We start from the raw sequence: 18,998 nt of genomic DNA on the forward strand, positions 1-18,998 counted from the left end.
TCATTATTTCTGATCAATCATGTAGCAAGATTAAAAAAAAACACTAGAATAGACGGTATGTATGCGGACAACTACTTCGTAACATCTAGATAGCTAGGCGGCCTTTTAGATGGATTCAAATTATTAAATATTAATTTATTTTTATACATACATTTAAACTATTTATATGATTAAAAATATATAATATTACTCAATATTAATTTTTAAAAAGAATAAACTCAAAATTACTTAAGTTCAAAGTCCATACAAAAGTATTAAAACAAAAGGTAAATTGTAAAATAAATGTAAGACTAAATCTCAAGTTTTTATGCTCCAAATCATTCACTAACTTCTTCGGTATCATACTTAAACTTAATATATATTTTTCTTTCTTAATCTTCTGTATCATCATCCGAAATAAAATCTTCATCATGCAATTCTTTTACTTCCATTGCGTTTTATTTTTTTTATCTCTAAAAATCCACCTATTTTGACTGTCACAGACCGCTGAGGAGCGCCGTGGACCACCTAGGATCGCCTAAGCGGCCGTCAAATACCTTGAACGTCATGAATGACCGAATAAAAAAAAAGCGTCGCGGTGACCCGCTTTTTAGAATAGTGTGCAGTAGGTGTTCGTTTCTTTCCCAGAATGTATGGTTTCGTTTCAAACTGTGGGGGAATAGTGGCAAAGACACAAGGATATGCCTAATTGTCTGGTAATGATGGGCGCCCATAATATGATTCTATGGTTGAAATTTGAAAACAACAAATAATTAGACGGACACCAACCTATCCCAACACCATTAATCACTTGTGAACACTAATAATGTCACGTCATTCATCAAACATGCCATGAGAGTCACAAGCAAAAAATATCAAACTGGGAGCTGGCAAATGGAAATTTACATTCTCACTTGTATTTTGGCAAATTCACCTTTTCTTTTCGAGAAGAAATAACCATAATCAAAATGTCAAAATACAACAAACGTCTTGTTGTTTCCTAATAATAGGCCTGCATATCATCTTTCATACAATTGAAAATATGTCCACCTAGTCATTGTCTGTATTCCTACTGATATTTTCCTTTCGTTAAAAACAACACGTTTTTGAACGAACTATAATTTCCGAACCATAGCTTTCGATAGTCATAGTAATATGTACTCGAAAACCAAATATCAAACAAAAAATTTGAGGTATCACTATCTCTCGCATCATTTTACTATACGCGTTCAGTAAATAAATGTATCTCACACCGCTTAACCATTATATCTAGAAACTTTACTTTTGTTTAAATAAAGTGAAGATTACTGGTGGGTTTAAGAAATAATTTTTTAATTACTGGATATGAACTTATTTTCGTGGTTGATTTTTTGTAATAGACTGTTGTCTGTACCAAGTTAACTTTAATAAAACTCTTTGTCGTGTCTTTAAAAAATCATAGTGAAGATATAGCTGATATTTAAGCATCTAGAATCCTCCGGATTAAAAACAATGGGCTCTCCTGTGAAAAATGCACGAGAGAGGGGAATGTGATTCTCATGCACCAATTGACTGGGCCAATATTATAATAATAATGTCATGTAGGCCCATCTAGCCTACGTGGCATCGTGGGGAGCACCTTTGCCTCCCTGCACCGCCGCTCCATAAAATTAGAGCTCACCACCTTTCCTTTCCCCCATATATACCTTCCCTCTCCGCTTAAGCTAACTTCAGCTGATCGAGCTTTAGAGGAAACTGAAACTGAAACTGAAACAGATAACAAGGACATGTCGTCAGTGGCGCGTTACTTAGCTTCGTCGCCGCCGTCGTCCTCCCGGGAAGGCCACGACGACAGCAACAACGAACGCCTCGGTTTCACTCGTCCCTCTACAACTACTCCCGACTTGACGTCTCTCCCCGGCAACGAGACATTTCTCCGGGCAGCCGTGTCCCTCAAGGACCAGGTACGACGTCGTATTACCATTCTAAGTATATCGAAATTGTTCTATCTCTGTTTCGAAACCCTGAGTTAGATTTGGTAGTTATGAAGTAGTTTGAAGTTCAATTTGTTTGTTTGTATAGGTGGTGAAGGCAACGTGGGAAGGAGAACGGAGCTCCGGAAAGGGGTTGGATCCGACTGTGTATACTGGACTACTCGGCACGGCGTTTACGTGCCTGAGGTCGTACGAGGCCACCGGAAATCGACAGGACTTGCTACTGTGCGCCGAGATCGCCGACAAGTGCGCCGCCGTCGCACGTGTTCTCGCCAGGTAATTTCCGACAAGTGTGTTTAAGATCTTACGTGGGACCGATGTGGATTATTGAAGCTAAAATATCGATGTCGGTCTGTCTAGCATAGAAAATGTGATCTTTTTCTGTTTATTTCTTCACCGTATTACAATCAGAAAGTCGGAATTTGAAGGTTTCTAATTCTTGCACCCTTCTATCACTTTATAATAGTTTTTAATTTAAATTTTGTATTTTTTTCGGGAATTGTTAACTAATTTTTGCACAAGTGATATGTTTGAAATCTTAGAGTTTTGGAGAAGTTTTGATATTAAGAAATGAAATATAAACATAAATTTCATTACCTTCTAGTACAATTTGCAACAAGTTTTGTTTGTAATTTCACTATGACTTCAAGTTTTTGTGTTTCCTTTCCTAAACTTTTTACATATATTTTATACGCGTTTTGCCAAAGTTTGACTTTTTTTTTTAAGGAATTGTTGATTAGGAACTTATTTTTGGATGTAATATACTTTGCTTCCTTTCCATGCTTTAGGGAGGATATGCTAGGGGTGTTAATTGAAAACCGAAAACCGAAAACCGAAAAATAACTGAAAAAATCGAAGAAAAAAAAAACCCGCATCAAACCGCAAAAAAACCGCACCAAACCGAAAGATTTGGTGTGATTTTGGTTTCGGATGTTTGGAAACCGAAACCGAACTGAAAAACTGAATATATATATATATATATATTATAAAGAAAATATATTATTTATAGATATATTTAATATACATAATTAAATATGTTATTGATCGAGACCCAAATTTTATCAAAATTCGGTGAATTTTTTACCATATCTGTATTTATATATGCTGATCACATCCGACGGTCGAAATTTAATAATTTGAATTTTAGATATTGGAACCACAACATGTCTACTAATGTGGTATAACTTGTTTAGTGGTCTTTTTTGCAAATGTATGCATTTGTGAAGCAACTATATCTTATAAATAGAATTTTAAAAATCTGTCCGCATGATGCGTTACGTATAGTGAAATATGGTTATGGTAAAAAAATCCAATGTTCTAAAAATCCCCGCCTAGGACCGCCTAGGCGCCCGGAGACCCTTGGCCGCCTCGGTTTTAGGCTGATTAATCCCCAATTAATCCTCTGGGCGCTGGTTTTTAGCTGTCCGCCCGATTAACGCCTAGCGTTTTTTAGAACCTTGAAAAAATCACATATTTTCGATAACGTTTGTGTCCCGATCGAGGCGGTCAACCCTTTTTACGCTTATTATCCCCTATGGGCCTATGGGTAGCCTTATCTCTGGAAGGTAAAATTTTTGAAAATTTTACACGAGCTGCTACATCACATATATGTGAGTGTGTGCATAAAAAAATCCACCAAAACTAGTCAAGAAGGAGGGGGTAAGAACAAATTCACTTAATTAGATGAAATTAAGTTAATGTTGACCACATCGATCGAGACCTAAATATTATCAAAATTAGATGAATTTTTTACCATATCCATATTTAAATATGCTGATCACATCTGACGGTCAAAATTTAATATTTTGAATTTTAGACATTGGAACCACAACATGCCTACTAATGTGGTATAACTTGTTTAGTGCATTTTTGCAAATGTATGCATTTGTGAAGCAACTATATATTACAAATAAAATTTTGCAAATCTGTCCGCATGATGCGTTACGTATAGTGAAATATGGTTATGGTAAAAAAATCACATATTTCGATAACGTTTGTGTCCCGATCAAGGCGGTCAACCCTTTTTACGCTTATTATCCCCTATGGGCCTATGGATAGCCCTATCCCTAGAAGGTAAAATTTTTGAAAATTTTACACGAGCTGCTACATCACATATATGTGAGAGTGTGTGCGTGAAAGAATCCACCAAAACTAGTCAAGAATGAGGGGGTAAGAACGAATTCACACTTAATTAAATGAAATTAAGTTAATGTTGACCACACCGTTTTTCATTGCTTTTCTTTTCTTTTCAGAAACTGGTATCTAATATGAGACGTTTCTATTTTCTAGACTTGTTCTTTTTATTTCGTTAAGAATCAAGTAGATAGACAAGGAAAGAAACTCCGATTTTCTTTACAAAATAACCGAAAGAAAAACCGATATGAACCAGAGAAAAACTAAACTAAACCAAACCGAACACAATTGGTTTTTGAAAAAAAAGTGAAAAACCAAACCGAATAAATAGAACGGTTTGGTGTTCGGTATCACCTATAAACCGCACCATTCACACTGATTAACACCCCTAGGATATGCTATGATATTTCAATTTTGTTCTTAAAATTTGGCATTGTGCTTTGTATGTAGCAGGCACGTGACGTTTTTGTGTGGTAGAGGAGGAGTTTATGCTCTTGGAGCTGTTGTGGCTGATATGGTTGGGGACCAACGAAAACGTGACTTGCATTTGAACCTCTTCCTTGAGGTAAGTTTATGAATGTAAATCTTAGCTCTCTAATATCTGATACATGTATGACCGAAACTTTATGAGAATAGAATGAGAAAATACTACAATATTATAGTCATTTGAATCTTGAAACTTGAAACTAATGCAAATGTAAAAGATAGGTACTTGATTAAAGGGTCTTAGGATTAGTTTATCAAGATTAATAGTAGCTTAGGTTTGAGTGGAAACTACTAAAATCAACTTATAATTGAGAGAAATGGTCAGATTCTAATCTAAAGAGTAAATTTGGTGATATTCTAATAGTGAGTTGAACTCCCTACGGTTGTGATGCTATAAATTTTTAAGGCAGTCGACTTCAGATTGCTTGAAGGATTGTCAATCTTGATATTTGTTTTTAGTAAGATTTGATGAGAAGGGCTCTTTGAGACTTTGACCTTTTGTTTTCTGTTTTTTAATTGAAAGGCTCTGACATTGTTTATGATAGCATTCTTTGGCCTTATTAAGCTCATGTCTTATGATATTATCTTGGCCAGTTGAATCATCAGGTCATTGTTACATGAGCTCCTATCACTCATACCTTACGGTTCATTATCATACAGTATACCCTCGTCTGTTCTTAGAAAATTTGTCAATCACTGTCTTTAGGACTTTAGGTATTACACCATATCTACCGGCGTACCATATCAACTTCGAGTATAGTTGCTGGTCCAGTACATACTTGAAAACATTACTCTCATCGAATGGTCCACTGGTGTGTGGTTTGACTGGTTTATTATTGATTGTTGTCATTTCCTTGTTTTAGAGTTAGTTGTTATATATATGCTAGATAATTTGCGGGTTACAGTACGTAACTACAAAGTATTGTCAAGTATGTGATACCCTGGATAACTGATTGTCTTTTGTATTGGATTTTGATAGCTGGAGGTGAAATCATTTGACTCTTCCTTGTGGTGTAATTTGTTACATACGGCAATTTTATAATACAGTTCATAGGTTTCGCCTCTCAAAGGAACCCCACCGGTACCCTAGAGATTCAAAATTAAAGGTGTGGTTACCTTAATCGGACGACACCTCCGCTAGTGTTGCCGTTCGGGATCCAAACCCGATGGGGCAGGAGATGACAATGACAACAGTGGCGAAATTGGGGGACGCAAATAAAGGAGAAGCAACCGATGGAGATGATCGATAACAAGGTTTGATCCAAATGGGAGAAGTGTTGTGGCGCCATACTATATAAGGATCCTTTTGGTTTCTATCTTTTTCTCCTCCTCCTTCTCCTGAGAATTTCTTCTTCTTCTCTTCTTCCTCCTTGCAGCGAACACAATTTGGTTATTTTTTCTTTTAATCACGAATTGGTGACCCGGTCATCCAGTTCCTCCCTCTCTCTAAATATTTAGGACCGTTTGATATAAAATAGATCCAATGGTCAAAAATATTCAAAAAACCTTAGTATCTAATACCCACCTGTAGAATTTTCCATATATATATGTGCACTATGTTTAGTGTTGCAATCCTTTTAATCTGATTATAGCGTACCTTGAAAGTTGCTTATCTGGTTTTAGTAAGACTTGGGTCTACGTTGATCTTTAGAGAAATATTTTATAGCGTATACCTAGGCACTAATGTAAACACATGAAGCTCATTATATCAAGTGGTTCTACTATGTGTTTTAGACAGCAGTCTGTTTGCAACATATTCTTGGACCAGCTCCTTTTTCATACGAATTTTTTTTTTTTTTTATAATTGTGTGCGATCGAGTCTCATTTGTGGATTCATGGTCATAAAATTTCAGAAACTTTACATGCCAAGTTGGAAGAGCCAACTCTCAAAATGATCTATTATTATATGATACATTCTATTCATACCTGTTAACTAAAGATTTATGGAACTTGAGAGAAAAATTTAATTGGACGGAGAGATACCAGTTAGATGGGTCATATCACTCATGTACCCCTACAAGGCTACAATGAAGTGACTGATCCTTTCAGGCTTTGTAGCTGAAAATCTACATCTACATTTCACTTCTGTAGCTGCATCTTTTTGTCCTTTCAGGCTCCTTGTGCTAGTCATTACTGTTAAACAGCGATAAGTGTGGCTCGTAGACCAACTGTACCGATACTGTCACAACTTAGCCACCTCACAAGTGTTGGGTTTTAATCACAAAAGACATCGATACAATTGGTTATTATCCACCCACTTATAAACTTTATTTTCTTTGTCACTTCTTAGATGTGAGATATCTCATCTCCAACACGCCCCTCACGTGCAACCTAATTTTTAGGTCTGCACGTGACAGATTAACATCTCACATACTGGGACGAAATAAACCAAGGTCTAGTAACCAATGACATTTGGTGACAATCCAATCGGAAACTCTCCGATGACATGATAATGACACCCATCTTGGGCCTATGACAAAGTGACACCCAACTCGGGCCCACGACAGATTGGAGGCGCGACTGGAGAGAGACCCGCTCTGATACCATGTTAAACAGCAACAAGCGTGGCCCGTGGACCAACTGTACCGATACTGTTCCAACTTAGTCACCTCACAAGTGTTGGGTTTTAATCACAAAAGGTCTCGGTACAATTGGTTATTATCCACCCACTTATAAACTTTATTTTATTTGTCACTTCTTAGATGTGAGATCTCTCCTCTCCAACAATTACTGACTAGATTCTGTAAAGTATATCCATCATATGTGGATTAATAAGTCGTATGTGCCGCAAATTGAAAAGAGATCTGTGGATATACATCTGTTTCTGGATAACACATCTGTTTCCTTTAGTATATTATTTGTGTCATTAATATTTAACACTTGATTGGTTATAATGTACTAGGTAGCACAAGAGAAGGCCCTATCTGTTGGCCCTGAAGAAGGTGGTTTTGGAATGTCATATGATCTTCTTTATGGGAGAGCTGGGTTTTTATGGGCAGCTTTGTTCATAAACAAGCATCTTGGAGAAGAGAATGTGCCCAGTGAGCTTCTGATGCCTATTGTTGATGCCGTGTTAACTGGAGGAAGAGCAGGAGCATCTGATAACCCTTCATGCCCACTTATGTACAGATTGCATGGAACTAGGTACTTGGGGGCAGCGAATGGTGTGGCTGGAATTTTGCAAGTGCTACTGCACTTTCCTCTTTCAGAAGAGGACGCAGAAGATGTGAAAGCGACTCTTAGGTATATGATGGCTAATCGGTTTCCTCACAGCGGTAATTACCCCTCAAGTGAAGGCAATCCAAGAGATAAGTTTGTGCAGTGGTCTCATGGTGCAGCGGGCATGGCTATCACCTTGTGCAAGGCATCACAGGTTAGTAAAAGTAACTCCAGCAAAATCATTTTTTCTAATAAAATTTTCAGATTGGCTAGTTGACCACGCATTGGTTTGATGCTCGAGTTCAAAAGTATACAACTGTGTACCTGTCTAGGAATATTATTACGTAATATCCCTTGCGGTACTGCTTATTGGTTTGGGTTAATTTGGGTATTGTATGTTTGAAAGTTTTAATCATGCCCTCCATTGTCAATAATAGAAAATTGTCATTGATGCAATTGGTCGTACTTAGAAAGTTATAATTATGCATTTCATTGTAAATAATGGAATAGATCGAGGATAATGGATTCGCACTAAACCTACTTAGAAAGATAACAACACTAGGATGCTTAGAGGAGTTGATTGTGAGTCGTAATGTGTATGTTTGTCTGTTTCTATATCATCTTCCAGGCATAACTGTAAAAGTAGATAACCAATTCGCTTTTGCTCCGATCCTCAGGTGTTTCCAGGAGATAGGGACTTTCGTACTGCTGCAATAGAAGCCGGAGAAGTAGTGTGGAAGAATGGTTTGCTGAAGAAGGTAGGCCTAGCTGATGGTGTGGCTGGAAACGCCTATGCCTTTCTTTCTCTTTATCGTCTAACTGGAGAGAGCATATACGAAGAGAGAGCCAAGGCATTTGCAAGCTTCTTATATCATAATGCAAGACAACTCGTGACTGCGGGGCAGACTATTACTCATGGGACTGAGCATGCCTACTCCCTTTTTCAAGGACTTGCTGGAACTGCTTGCTTCTGGTTTGACGTGCATGTTCCTGAAAACTCGAGGTTCCCTGGTTATGAACTGTAGGCAACCGAACAACTTAAATTGAAATCTGGTTATGAGATCATTATACATATGAATCTGTAGTCTCACCCTAACAGTGTATATATATAATGAGGCGTTGTTATTTGAAGGTAAAATTATTATATCTAACCTTTGGTGACAAGTAATTTCTTTACTTTTTGTTGGATTTGGCAGTCGTGATTATAATGCAGTAGTTAACTATATAGATGGAGTTGGGGAAGGGGATAAAATAAATGAGAAACCTTTCTTGCTAATATACTATATGTACCACAGATTCTCATGCCAGGGAAAAACTATTGAGAATCATATTATACACATTTTTGTTTTTGAGAACCTATATGGGTCCGGTTCAAGGGACACTATAAATTTCACAAGTTTTTACACGTTAGGAGTGGATTACTTAGATTAATTGTGAGTGTGATGTTAACGAGTAAAAATATAATAAGTAAATGAGATGGATTTTATAAGATTAATCTAAATTTATTTAATCTATCAATTTCAATATTACAAAATTATACAAAAACTATCAAACCTTGAATTTGTATATCTAACATGCATAAATTTGGCGACATATGTGTAGATGCCAATCAGGGCCGACTCAAACTTTTTTACGGCCCTGTGCAAAAGTTCAAAATGCAGCCTTTTAGGCGTTAGAAAATTAAGGTGTTGTTACAAAAAAAAAATACAAAAGTTCAAACTTTTAACAACTTTGAGAACTCTTACCGCAGTTCCATTGACAACATCTCTGTTGCGACTTACAAGAGCCTTCTTCATCATCTTTTTCAAATAGTAGAATAAAGACATACACAACAAACTTATAAGAATATATCACCTCTAAAGATTACAAACAGAGTAGCACATTATTGCTCCAAATTACTGAAATTAGTATAAGCTAAAGGTGTAAAGAATTATTATTAGGAAGTAAAAACTCACTTTATCAGAAGGGATCGATGAGTTTGGGGCCCCAAATTATAGGATGAATGGATTGCTTGTTCACCCCTCAGTCCTCTATCAAAATCATTGATGATTGATTAGGGCAATATGGCAAATTGAGAAAGAGAAGAAGTGAAGAACGTAGAGCCAAATTAAGTAGTGATTTTCTCAATTTTCTTTTAAGAAGTAGTGATAATGATTCAATGAATAGCAAGATCCCTGGATTGGGCTTCTATTTAAATTTTTTTAATAATTTGATTATATATAAATATAAATGGATTTATATATATTAGACACTTAGACGGCCCTAAAAATTGAGGGCCCTATGCGAGTGCCCACATTGTACACATCAAGAGCCGGACCTGATGCCAATACAACTCAATCGGCAATATGATTTTATTGTTTCTAATCACATCTAGATATTGTTGCTAGATATACAAATGAAAAGAAAACCTTTCAAGCTCGTTTGAAAAGCATGCATGGGATCAATAAGTTATATGTATCACAGTGTGGTTTTTTCTGAATAGTCGTATATGCTTGGGCTTCAATTAACGTGTTACTGATCTGATAATCGAGGATTGTTTTGCATTAGTTAAAATTGTACAGTAGTAGAATAGGTTAGAATGTTAGATGTTCATCCTATCAAATTTCAGTAAGTTGTGCCAATTAAGTAATGTAAACTACTACATTTGAAGAAAGCAGTATCTGAACATTGGATCCATTATGTGCAAAGAAACCGGATTGGATCGATTGGAGTTCTGGTATGACTTTTTTAAGCTTGCAAGCTAGCAACTCTTCCACGCCATCAATGCTCACTAATGGGGTATCGGTATGAAACACGGGTCTCAAACAGTCACTTAACAGACACCGAAATAAGGAGCGCCAAACTCACATGACAGGGCAAATCTATGCCACAAATAAACTGATTTTTTTTTATCATAAAACATTAAGCTCACTTACAATGATTACAATACCCAGTTTACAATACTTGGTGAATAAGTAGACTTAATCTAATATAGAAAGATAATTAAACATAAAATCTTAGCATAAAGGTAAAATAATATTTTAAAAATATATAATTAATGAAATAATAAAAATTATGAATATATAATTAAATGACAAAATATTATATTTGAAATTGGCTCGTATTTATCCGTATCACTCACTCCATTGAAATGGTCTCAATCAGGAAAACTCCACAGCCATAAATGTAAGAGCGCGTTGAAGCTGGCATATACCATGTAATCCTAGGGACGCTACTTCTGAACCGTGAACAATCCCTTTGCACCTCCACTAATCCATACTACTATACTAGTATAGTGGCCGCGCGCTCCGTCGGCTTTTGTTAGTAGTAATGTGTCGTCTTTTTTATAGAAAAATCTATAATACAGCGCTGCATATAATACAGCGTGAATAATGCATATGAACAGTAGTGAACAGTATTTATGCACAGTATTATGAAAATGTAAAAACTAGAAAGTAAAAGTTTATTACTACTCTTATTTTGAACCTATTTTGTTTTTCTTAGGAACTAGCATTCAACATGCCAATATTACCTAAATGATCTCTTTGTCTAAACGGTTATTTTTGGCGGAATCACTGCTGTCCTAAAAAGCAAAACTGGGTTCTAATAGAGCATAATAAACACAGATGAAATAATATTAACTACTCATATGCAATACTAGAAAAATCTAAGTAAAATTAAATATTTTTTTGCGACGGATTTTAGGGCACTAGATAAAATTTATTTATTCAACATAACTACAAATATAAAACTCAGAGCCTTCCTCTTAGGTAAACAGTTACAGCTGTTTAGCTACTCATATTTAAAATATAAACTTATTTGAAAAGTACACTCCACACCGGATTTATACAGCAGAAAGATTTTACGCAACTATAGCACACTCACATTCACGCTCAAACTATCTATTTCTTTTATTTTCAGAACCTTTGGTAGAATGACACTCTTTGAATCTTATATTATAGTCTTCTGATTTTTTCTTCCTCTCAACTTCTGCCTTCCCAAAGAAGTTCATTCTCCTTATATAGAGCTCAGACTTCAAGCTTCAGGCCAAACTTCGACAAAGAATCTTCTTCTTTTTAAAAGCTGGTTGTCCTTATGCGCCGACAACCTATTTCACAAAAGCAGAAAGAGACGTTTTTATTGTTTGGATGTGTCGGCAACTTCTCGTTCTTTGTTTGGATGCGTCGGCAGCTCGTTCTTTGTTTGGATGCGTCGGTAGCTCTCGTTCTTTGTTTGGATGCGTCGGTAGCTCATTTTTCCATCATGTTTATGATATTGTAATATTCTTCATCTGCACAGTCATAATCTGCCAAAGAATCTTGGCATTCGTGGTCACTTTCTTGCTCTATGTCTTCTTTTTCATCCAGATCTGAGTCGTAGGGAAAATGATAAAGAATCCTGCATCCTTTTTCTTTATCTACCTTTTTTAGCCATGTAGTTGTCTCTGGAGTTCCATCTATTTTGTTTCTCATAATGGCAGAGAAGAAATCATAGGCATCTGGTGGAGGATGATTATAGCATGTGACGATGATTTTTTCTCCGCTGACTAAAAGATTGGACTCATAATCTCTTCGAATCATATTTTTGATGCACATTATGGCCATGGCTTTCATCCACGGAATGCTATTGTTGGGATTGCCATTTTTCTCTGAACTTTCTGAACTCTTGATCGGACCCTGAATAATTCTCACATAATGATATGGAGAAATGTAGCTTCTGCGTCCATCCACCACTTTCCATTCCGGAGGGGTAGAAATGAATTTTAGTCTCATTATGCATCAATCAGGACGAATATTCCTTACTGCCTGAGTTATGATATCTGGAAGACCCTCTAGGTCCTTGTTTGACTTAGTCCAAAGATTGTGCACAAAATCATAGGCTTCTGCTTCTGAGAGTGTTCGGCTTGAACATTTACAAGATATCTCCCATCATATGGGCCAGAAACTATTGCTAAAGTTGAAGGCAGCATTTTACCATCTCTGATTTTATAGTGAAATTCCCACCAGGCTAATTCCTTTTGGGCTGAAATAGGGACTCGCGCGCTTTCAAGACCTTCTATATACTTGATCATTGCACCTCTTTCATTTGAATTTTCTCTTTCCTTTTCTTTTTCATTTTCTTTTTCTTTTGCATGGACTCCATACAATTCCTCTGTCAAGGCATTGAGACTTTTCAACAGATGTTCTTCGTCTTCCTCATAGAAAGCCTGTAGAACATTATCCATAACAATCTTATGCTTGAAAGCCAATAGCTTCTCCGTTTTGAATACTGGTTCTTTGAATATCTTCAAAGGATAGCCATGAACATTTTCCTTTTACATACTTAATCATTGCACTTCCTTCATTTGAATTTCCTTTTTCCTTTTCTTTTTCTTTTGCATGGACTCCATACAATTCCTCTGTCAAGGCATTGAGACTTTTCAACAGATGTTCTTCGTCTTCCTCATAGAAAGCATGTAGAACATTATCTATAACAATCTTATGCTTGAAAGCCAATAGCTTCTCCGTTTTGAATACTGGTTCTTTGAATATCTTCAAAGGATAGCCATGAACATTTTTCTTACCAGTGACTTCAACCCCTTTTCCCTTAAAAGGGGTCATTCTGCTTTTTGGCAAAGCAGCAGCCTTCAACGGACTTGATAAGCCTTTACCGTCTGCCGTTTGAGACGGGCTAGCCGGTCTTTTACCCTGAGACCGATCAGTTAAGGTTGTATCTTTTGGACACAACAAGTATTCTTTTCTAAGTTTTTCTTCTTCATCAGATCCTCCAATACTTTTCTCAGATTCTTGATCCCAACCTTCTGGTCGAATCCTATCTTCAGTCTTGGGTTGAGCCGATGTAGCTGCTTCATAAGACACAATGAATTGGTAACCTGGTCCATCATGTAGAGGTCCAACAGTCCTATATCCTTTTTTGTATTTGTTCCAAAGACTGGGTGGTTCCGTTTTCCTGCTCCTAGGATTTCGCCTTTCATCTTCATCTCCATCTTCTCTTCTAAATGTTGCCATTTATCTAGTGAGAACGTCTGGCAAGAAGTTCTTGTTACCTACAATCATTTCCACATCATATTCATATGGGATAAAAACATTTGCCATCTTAATACTCTTCCTCTATCTGCTGCATCAGTTAATTTGTAGTTTTTAAAATTTTTAACTCTTTTATTGTAAGTTCTAACTACAAATTTGTTTCATAGGAATGCTTCAGTGCCTTTGATGCTCTTGATCAGAGCCAACACCTCTTTATCCCCGGTGGAATAATTTAATTCCGCTGCATTAAACTTTCCTGATATGAATTTGCAAATCTTTTCTTGATTGGTATCAGGGGTCATGGCCAGAACCACTCCTGCCCAGTAATAATCATTTGCATCTGTCTGCAAGATGATTAAGTCTCATTCTTCTGGTAATTGTAATGGGGGTAGACTCTGTGTTAATTTCTTGATCTTTTTAACAGTATTACTGTCATTTTCCGTGAAACACCATTTTTTCTTGGAACTGGTTTTTGGTGAGAGTAAGGCAGTAAAACCACTTACTTGAGGTATAAAGTCTCTCACAAAGTTGACAACTCCTAAAAATCATTGCAATGATTTTGCATCAGGGATTTGATCCGGAAATTGGCTGATCTTCTTAACAATGTGTTCTTGGAGATGAATCTCTCCATCTTTAACATGATTGCCCAAAAAGTCGATCTCTCCTTTGACCAGATGTATCTTCTTTTGTCCCAAAATGATTCCTTTCTGGACAATAAGCTTACAAAATTGCTCCAGGTTCTTCAGATGTTCATTCATAGTTCTTGAGAAGACTAATATGTCATCTATATAAACTATGCAAAAGTCTGAATAGGGCTTAAAAATGTTGTCCATCTTCCTTTGGAAAATAGATAGAAGGAGCTTGCTTGAGACCAAATGACATAACTAGCCATTCGTAAAGCCCTTGTGGTGTTCCAAAAGCCGTCAGGGCTATGAAATCCGGATGCATTTTTACTTGCCAAAATCCTGATTTAGCATCAAATTTGGAGAAATGTTTGCTCATTTGAGACGATTTATAAGGACCCTCACTTGAGCTATCTGATAACCATATTTTACGGTCTTTTTATTAACATCTTTGTAATCAATGACCATTCTAGCTTTTCCCCTAACTTGTTCCGCATGGTTTCTTACTAGAAAAGCTGGAGCATGATGAAGACTGTTTGAAGGTCTGATTAACCTTTTCTCAAGTAGTTCCTGGATCTGACTTTCCATCTCTTTCCTATCTTCTTCCCTATAATGAGGGATGGCTTTGACATGACATATGGCATTGGCATCATGCATCTTAAGCTGTCAATATACTAGATCTTTGTCTCAATATAGTTGAGGATCTTCACTGATTACTGGTTTTAACAAATTCTCTATTTCCATCACAGTTGGCACCCTCTTTTTCTCAACTCTATTAGCATATACCTTCATGTTATACTCTCTGATATATTCCTCTTCTCCATCCGAGCATTCTAATTCTAGTGAATCTGAATTAGATTCATTTTCAAGAAGATTGAACGCTTCTCCTAGCTCAGAGTCTTCTGAGTCCATGTTTGACACTATCTCACTGTGATTTTTTATATGATCTTTTAGCAACAAAATGGGTTCCAAGATGGGCTTATAATCACCACTCTTCGCTGACGACCTCTGATATTGATCCGTAAATCTTTTTCCGGTGACACTTACTGCTTCTGCAAGACGAGATTCCCATAAGAACTTACGGTTCTTCTCAAACCCGATCATTTGTGGATTTTGAACCACAGTTTGCTGGAGAAGGAAATCATTCCTATCAACACATCAGCTCCCTGGATTTCACACTGCCAGATAATCTTGCATATAAAGTTTCCGCCACCTAGGGAAATGTTAACATTTCGCGCCATAGTGTTCATGATGATCTCATGTTCTCCCATAGCGACTCCCGTGACTGCTCATGGAGCTTTTTCCCAATAGTCGTCTGGGATGGCATATCTCTTGGCAAGTGTATATCCTGAGCCACTGTCGACGAACGCATGCAGGTGATATTTCTTGTATTTGGGAAACTTTAGTCCTATGGTAATGTAGTTGCTAAATCTACTAGTCTGAACTTGCTTGACATGTTCTTACTTTTTTCCTTCGGTTAGCAACTCCATGAAAGGGTTAATCCTTTCAATGATAGGTTCTCTGGTGAGATGATGGTTTTTGCTAGAATGATCTTCTATCCCTTGCTGGTATTAACAGATTCTGTTAATTCTTTACCCCTTTCAGGTCTTCTTCGAGCTTTGCTTTTGTTAATTCTTCCTTTTGTTCTATTGAATCATAGAACTCTGCGTATTCTTGTTCTATAAGAATATGAGCTTCTTTTTCTCCTGTTCTTCTCCTTAATTCTGCTACAAAGCATTCCTGATGATACGTTTCTCCTGTGCTTTCACAATACATTGGAATCAGTTCATTTTCTGCGAGCTTACAGAAATCACAAATGAATTTTCCTGGCCAAACCACTGATAATATCAGGGGTATCTTGTTTCCAATTGAGAAACTGCAACACAAAGGTAGGACGATATCTTTTATTACTATCTTCTTCTTCTGTATTTTCAGAAGAGGCTTCTTCGAACTCATCTCCTGATGGGTACTCAAGAGAATATATAGAATTATTCTCTTCATCAGAATATACTATTTCGAATCCTTTTAAGTTTGCATACTCAATTTCTTATTCATATTCTTCAATTAGAGCTCTTGATGTTCTTTTATCTTTTTTTTGGACACTCATTTGCATAATGTCCTTCTGCTTTGCACAACCAACATCTGCATTTCTTAACATCTCTTGTAGAACCATGATTGGTTTTCTTTCTCTTGAAAAATCTTTTTCTGGAATCAAAATTTTCTTTTCCATCTTCAGATATTCTTTTGAAGCTTTTTTGGAAATTGTACTTCTTGTTTGAGGAAAAAGTTTTCTTTCCACCTTTGTTGTTAGAGAACTTCTTTTTGTATTTTCTTTCCGTGTGACATCCCCACTGCGTAGGAGTATCTTGGGACACATGTTTTCTACTCCTCTGAGTTGTTTCTTCGCAGTTTTGGATTTCCTGTTCTCTACGCATTGCCTTCTCAGGAGATCCATGACTCTTTCTGCAATCCCTCCGACTGTAAAAAATGTTAAGGGAGTTTCTTCTATAGATTGTGCTACTGCATCGTTCCAGGGTTCTGGTAGTTTCCGGTAATAGGTTCTTACCAGATCTTCATTATCTATGTCTCCGATCGTGCAATAGTAATTCTGGAACTCATTGGTATACTCCTCAAAGTATCTCATGTTGCAGATACTTAATTTTTGAATGTTTGCCTCGGCCTTTTCCTTTGCCTGCTCACTATGTCCCGTTATATCTCCGCAAAATTGTGCATATATCGGACATGCAAAATCAAGTGGGTTGTTGGTTTGGGCCAACTTGGTCTCCCAATCAGGCCACTGGGTGCTCCTCTTGAAAGATTGATACCACTTCTGGACAATTCCAGTCAGTGTTGACTCGTAATAGGCATGTGCTTCAGAGTATTCATATTTTGATAATACCAAGGCTTGAGTTAATCTCAAGCTAGGCACCCAGTTGTCAATGACCTTTCTTTTGTCTCCAACTTGGTCTAGATCGAGATATACTCCTCTTTCAGATACCGACTGTCCCCACTTTGGTTCAGTAGGAATGAACTTTTGAGAACTCCTTTCTCCAGGTTTTCCCGTTGGGGCTAATCCCTTAGGAAGTTTAATTTTATTTTCTCTAATGATCTTAGTAGGGTAGTTTGTGATATTCTGAACTACTGTACTTCCTTGAGGGGGATTTGCAGTATTCATATTTTCTGTATCCATGTTAGAGGATTCACCAGATTCTGGTTTAGCCTCTTGATATGGAAGAATCTTCATTCTTGGTTTTCTCTTATCTCGACCTGTGAGATTTTTTGCATGATTTCTTCTAATTCTTCTGTTGACTCACACCTTTCTGCCTTTGCATATAGATCCTTGAGTTTTTCAGCCTTAAGCATCCTCATTGGTCTCTTTGTATCTTCTTCCTCGAATGATTCTTCAAGACATGTAGATGACTTTGTTCCCGAAGTGCTTCCCTCTTCATAACTGGCAAACGAATTTCTATGGAATTGCAGACTTATCTTTCCTCCCATGTCTTCATAGATTGATGCTTTAGTATTCTCAATTTACTTGACTGGAGGAGTCAGATTCCATTCTCGTGAAAATGTCACCTCGTTCCATTTTGTAATATGTTTCTGCTCGGTATGATTTCTTGGATTGGTGAGGATGGATGTAGTGATTCCAAGACTATTAAGGAATTTAGTGTTTGGGGCTACATTCGAGCTCATGAGCTTATAATAGATGCGGTAATCTATGGCAAGATTCATCATTCCTTTTTTCATAGAAATCTCGTCTGTCTTGATTCTCAACTTGAGCCAGTGTGGTGCATCTCTAAGGTGCGTAGTGAAGTTTGGAAAAACATTGAAGTAGGCAACCTGATTACATAGAGAGGCTTCTACCGTTCCTAACAGGCTTTTCTTGAAGTCTGTTATCCTGTCATCTTGCATGAGACATAAGACAGAGCAATCTATTCCATCTCTGGCTAGAAGTTTTATTCCGACTTGAACTGCTCCAATGTGCATGTATGAATAACTTCTTCGAATTGCTTCACTTACTTCTTTCTGAGTTATCAATCTTATGTCAGTTTCTTCGCCTGTTGCCGGAATGGTTAGTTCAAGAATCTTGAACCTGTGAGAATCAAGAAGGAAAGATCCTCTCTTATAAATTTCGTTGAGTTTGAATTTAGGAACTGTGGCCTCCCGTACACTTGACTCTATTTCATTATACTCAAATTCTTGAGCATTGATGAGTTGTACAGGAATTGTGCTCCTTTTGCTAAATACTCTGCTTAACATCTTCATGTTCCTTTTCTCAGTGAAACTAGGGGATTTCCAGGTAAGAAGTTTAGGTTCACTAAACTTAAAATTGCTTTCTTCTCCTGGGTAGGAAGGTAAGATCACCTTGCTAGCTACATTTTCGAGCTAGTTGTTCTTCATCGATTTTCTCTGTTCCAGCTTCAGCTTTCATTTTTTCTATGCTTTTTTTGTAAGTGGGAGAGTTTAAGATTTAACTCTCTGAATTGTTCCTCCAGCTCCATACCTATTTCTTGAAGATATGTAATATTATAATTTTGCTGATGAATTATTGCTTTCAGGTTTTCAGCAAGGGCTTCTGAAGTAGGAAGATATAAGTTTTTTGCTTCTTTATCTCTCTCCCTGACTTTTACCTCAACCGT

At 36.9% G+C, this 18,998-nt stretch overlaps 1 protein-coding gene across 2 annotated transcripts in view; it reads left to right on the top strand.

Moving 5' to 3' along the window:
• Positions 1-8,913, top strand: part of LOC126788398 (lanC-like protein GCL1) — a 252,730-nt gene extending 243,817 nt beyond the window's left edge. Inside the window, exons 2-6 of one of the 2 annotated variants that reach the window (XM_050514422.1) lie at positions 1,743-1,922; positions 2,041-2,228; positions 4,536-4,650; positions 7,474-7,944; positions 8,408-8,913. In XM_050514422.1, the coding sequence (XP_050370379.1) occupies positions 1,746-1,922; positions 2,041-2,228; positions 4,536-4,650; positions 7,474-7,944; positions 8,408-8,755 (1,299 nt within the window). In that variant the 5' untranslated portion in view covers positions 1,743-1,745 and the 3' untranslated portion in view covers positions 8,756-8,913. Of the gene's footprint in view, positions 1-1,707; positions 1,923-2,040; positions 2,229-4,535; positions 4,651-7,473; positions 7,945-8,407 lie in introns of those variants that run through there. The other variant, XM_050514491.1, reaches the window with a different exon arrangement.
• Positions 8,914-18,998: the final 10,085 nt, after the last annotated feature.

The sequence above is a fragment of the Argentina anserina genome, chromosome 1, assembly GCF_933775445.1.
Source record: "Argentina anserina chromosome 1, drPotAnse1.1, whole genome shotgun sequence".
Lineage (NCBI taxonomy): Eukaryota > Viridiplantae > Streptophyta > Magnoliopsida > Rosales > Rosaceae > Argentina > Argentina anserina.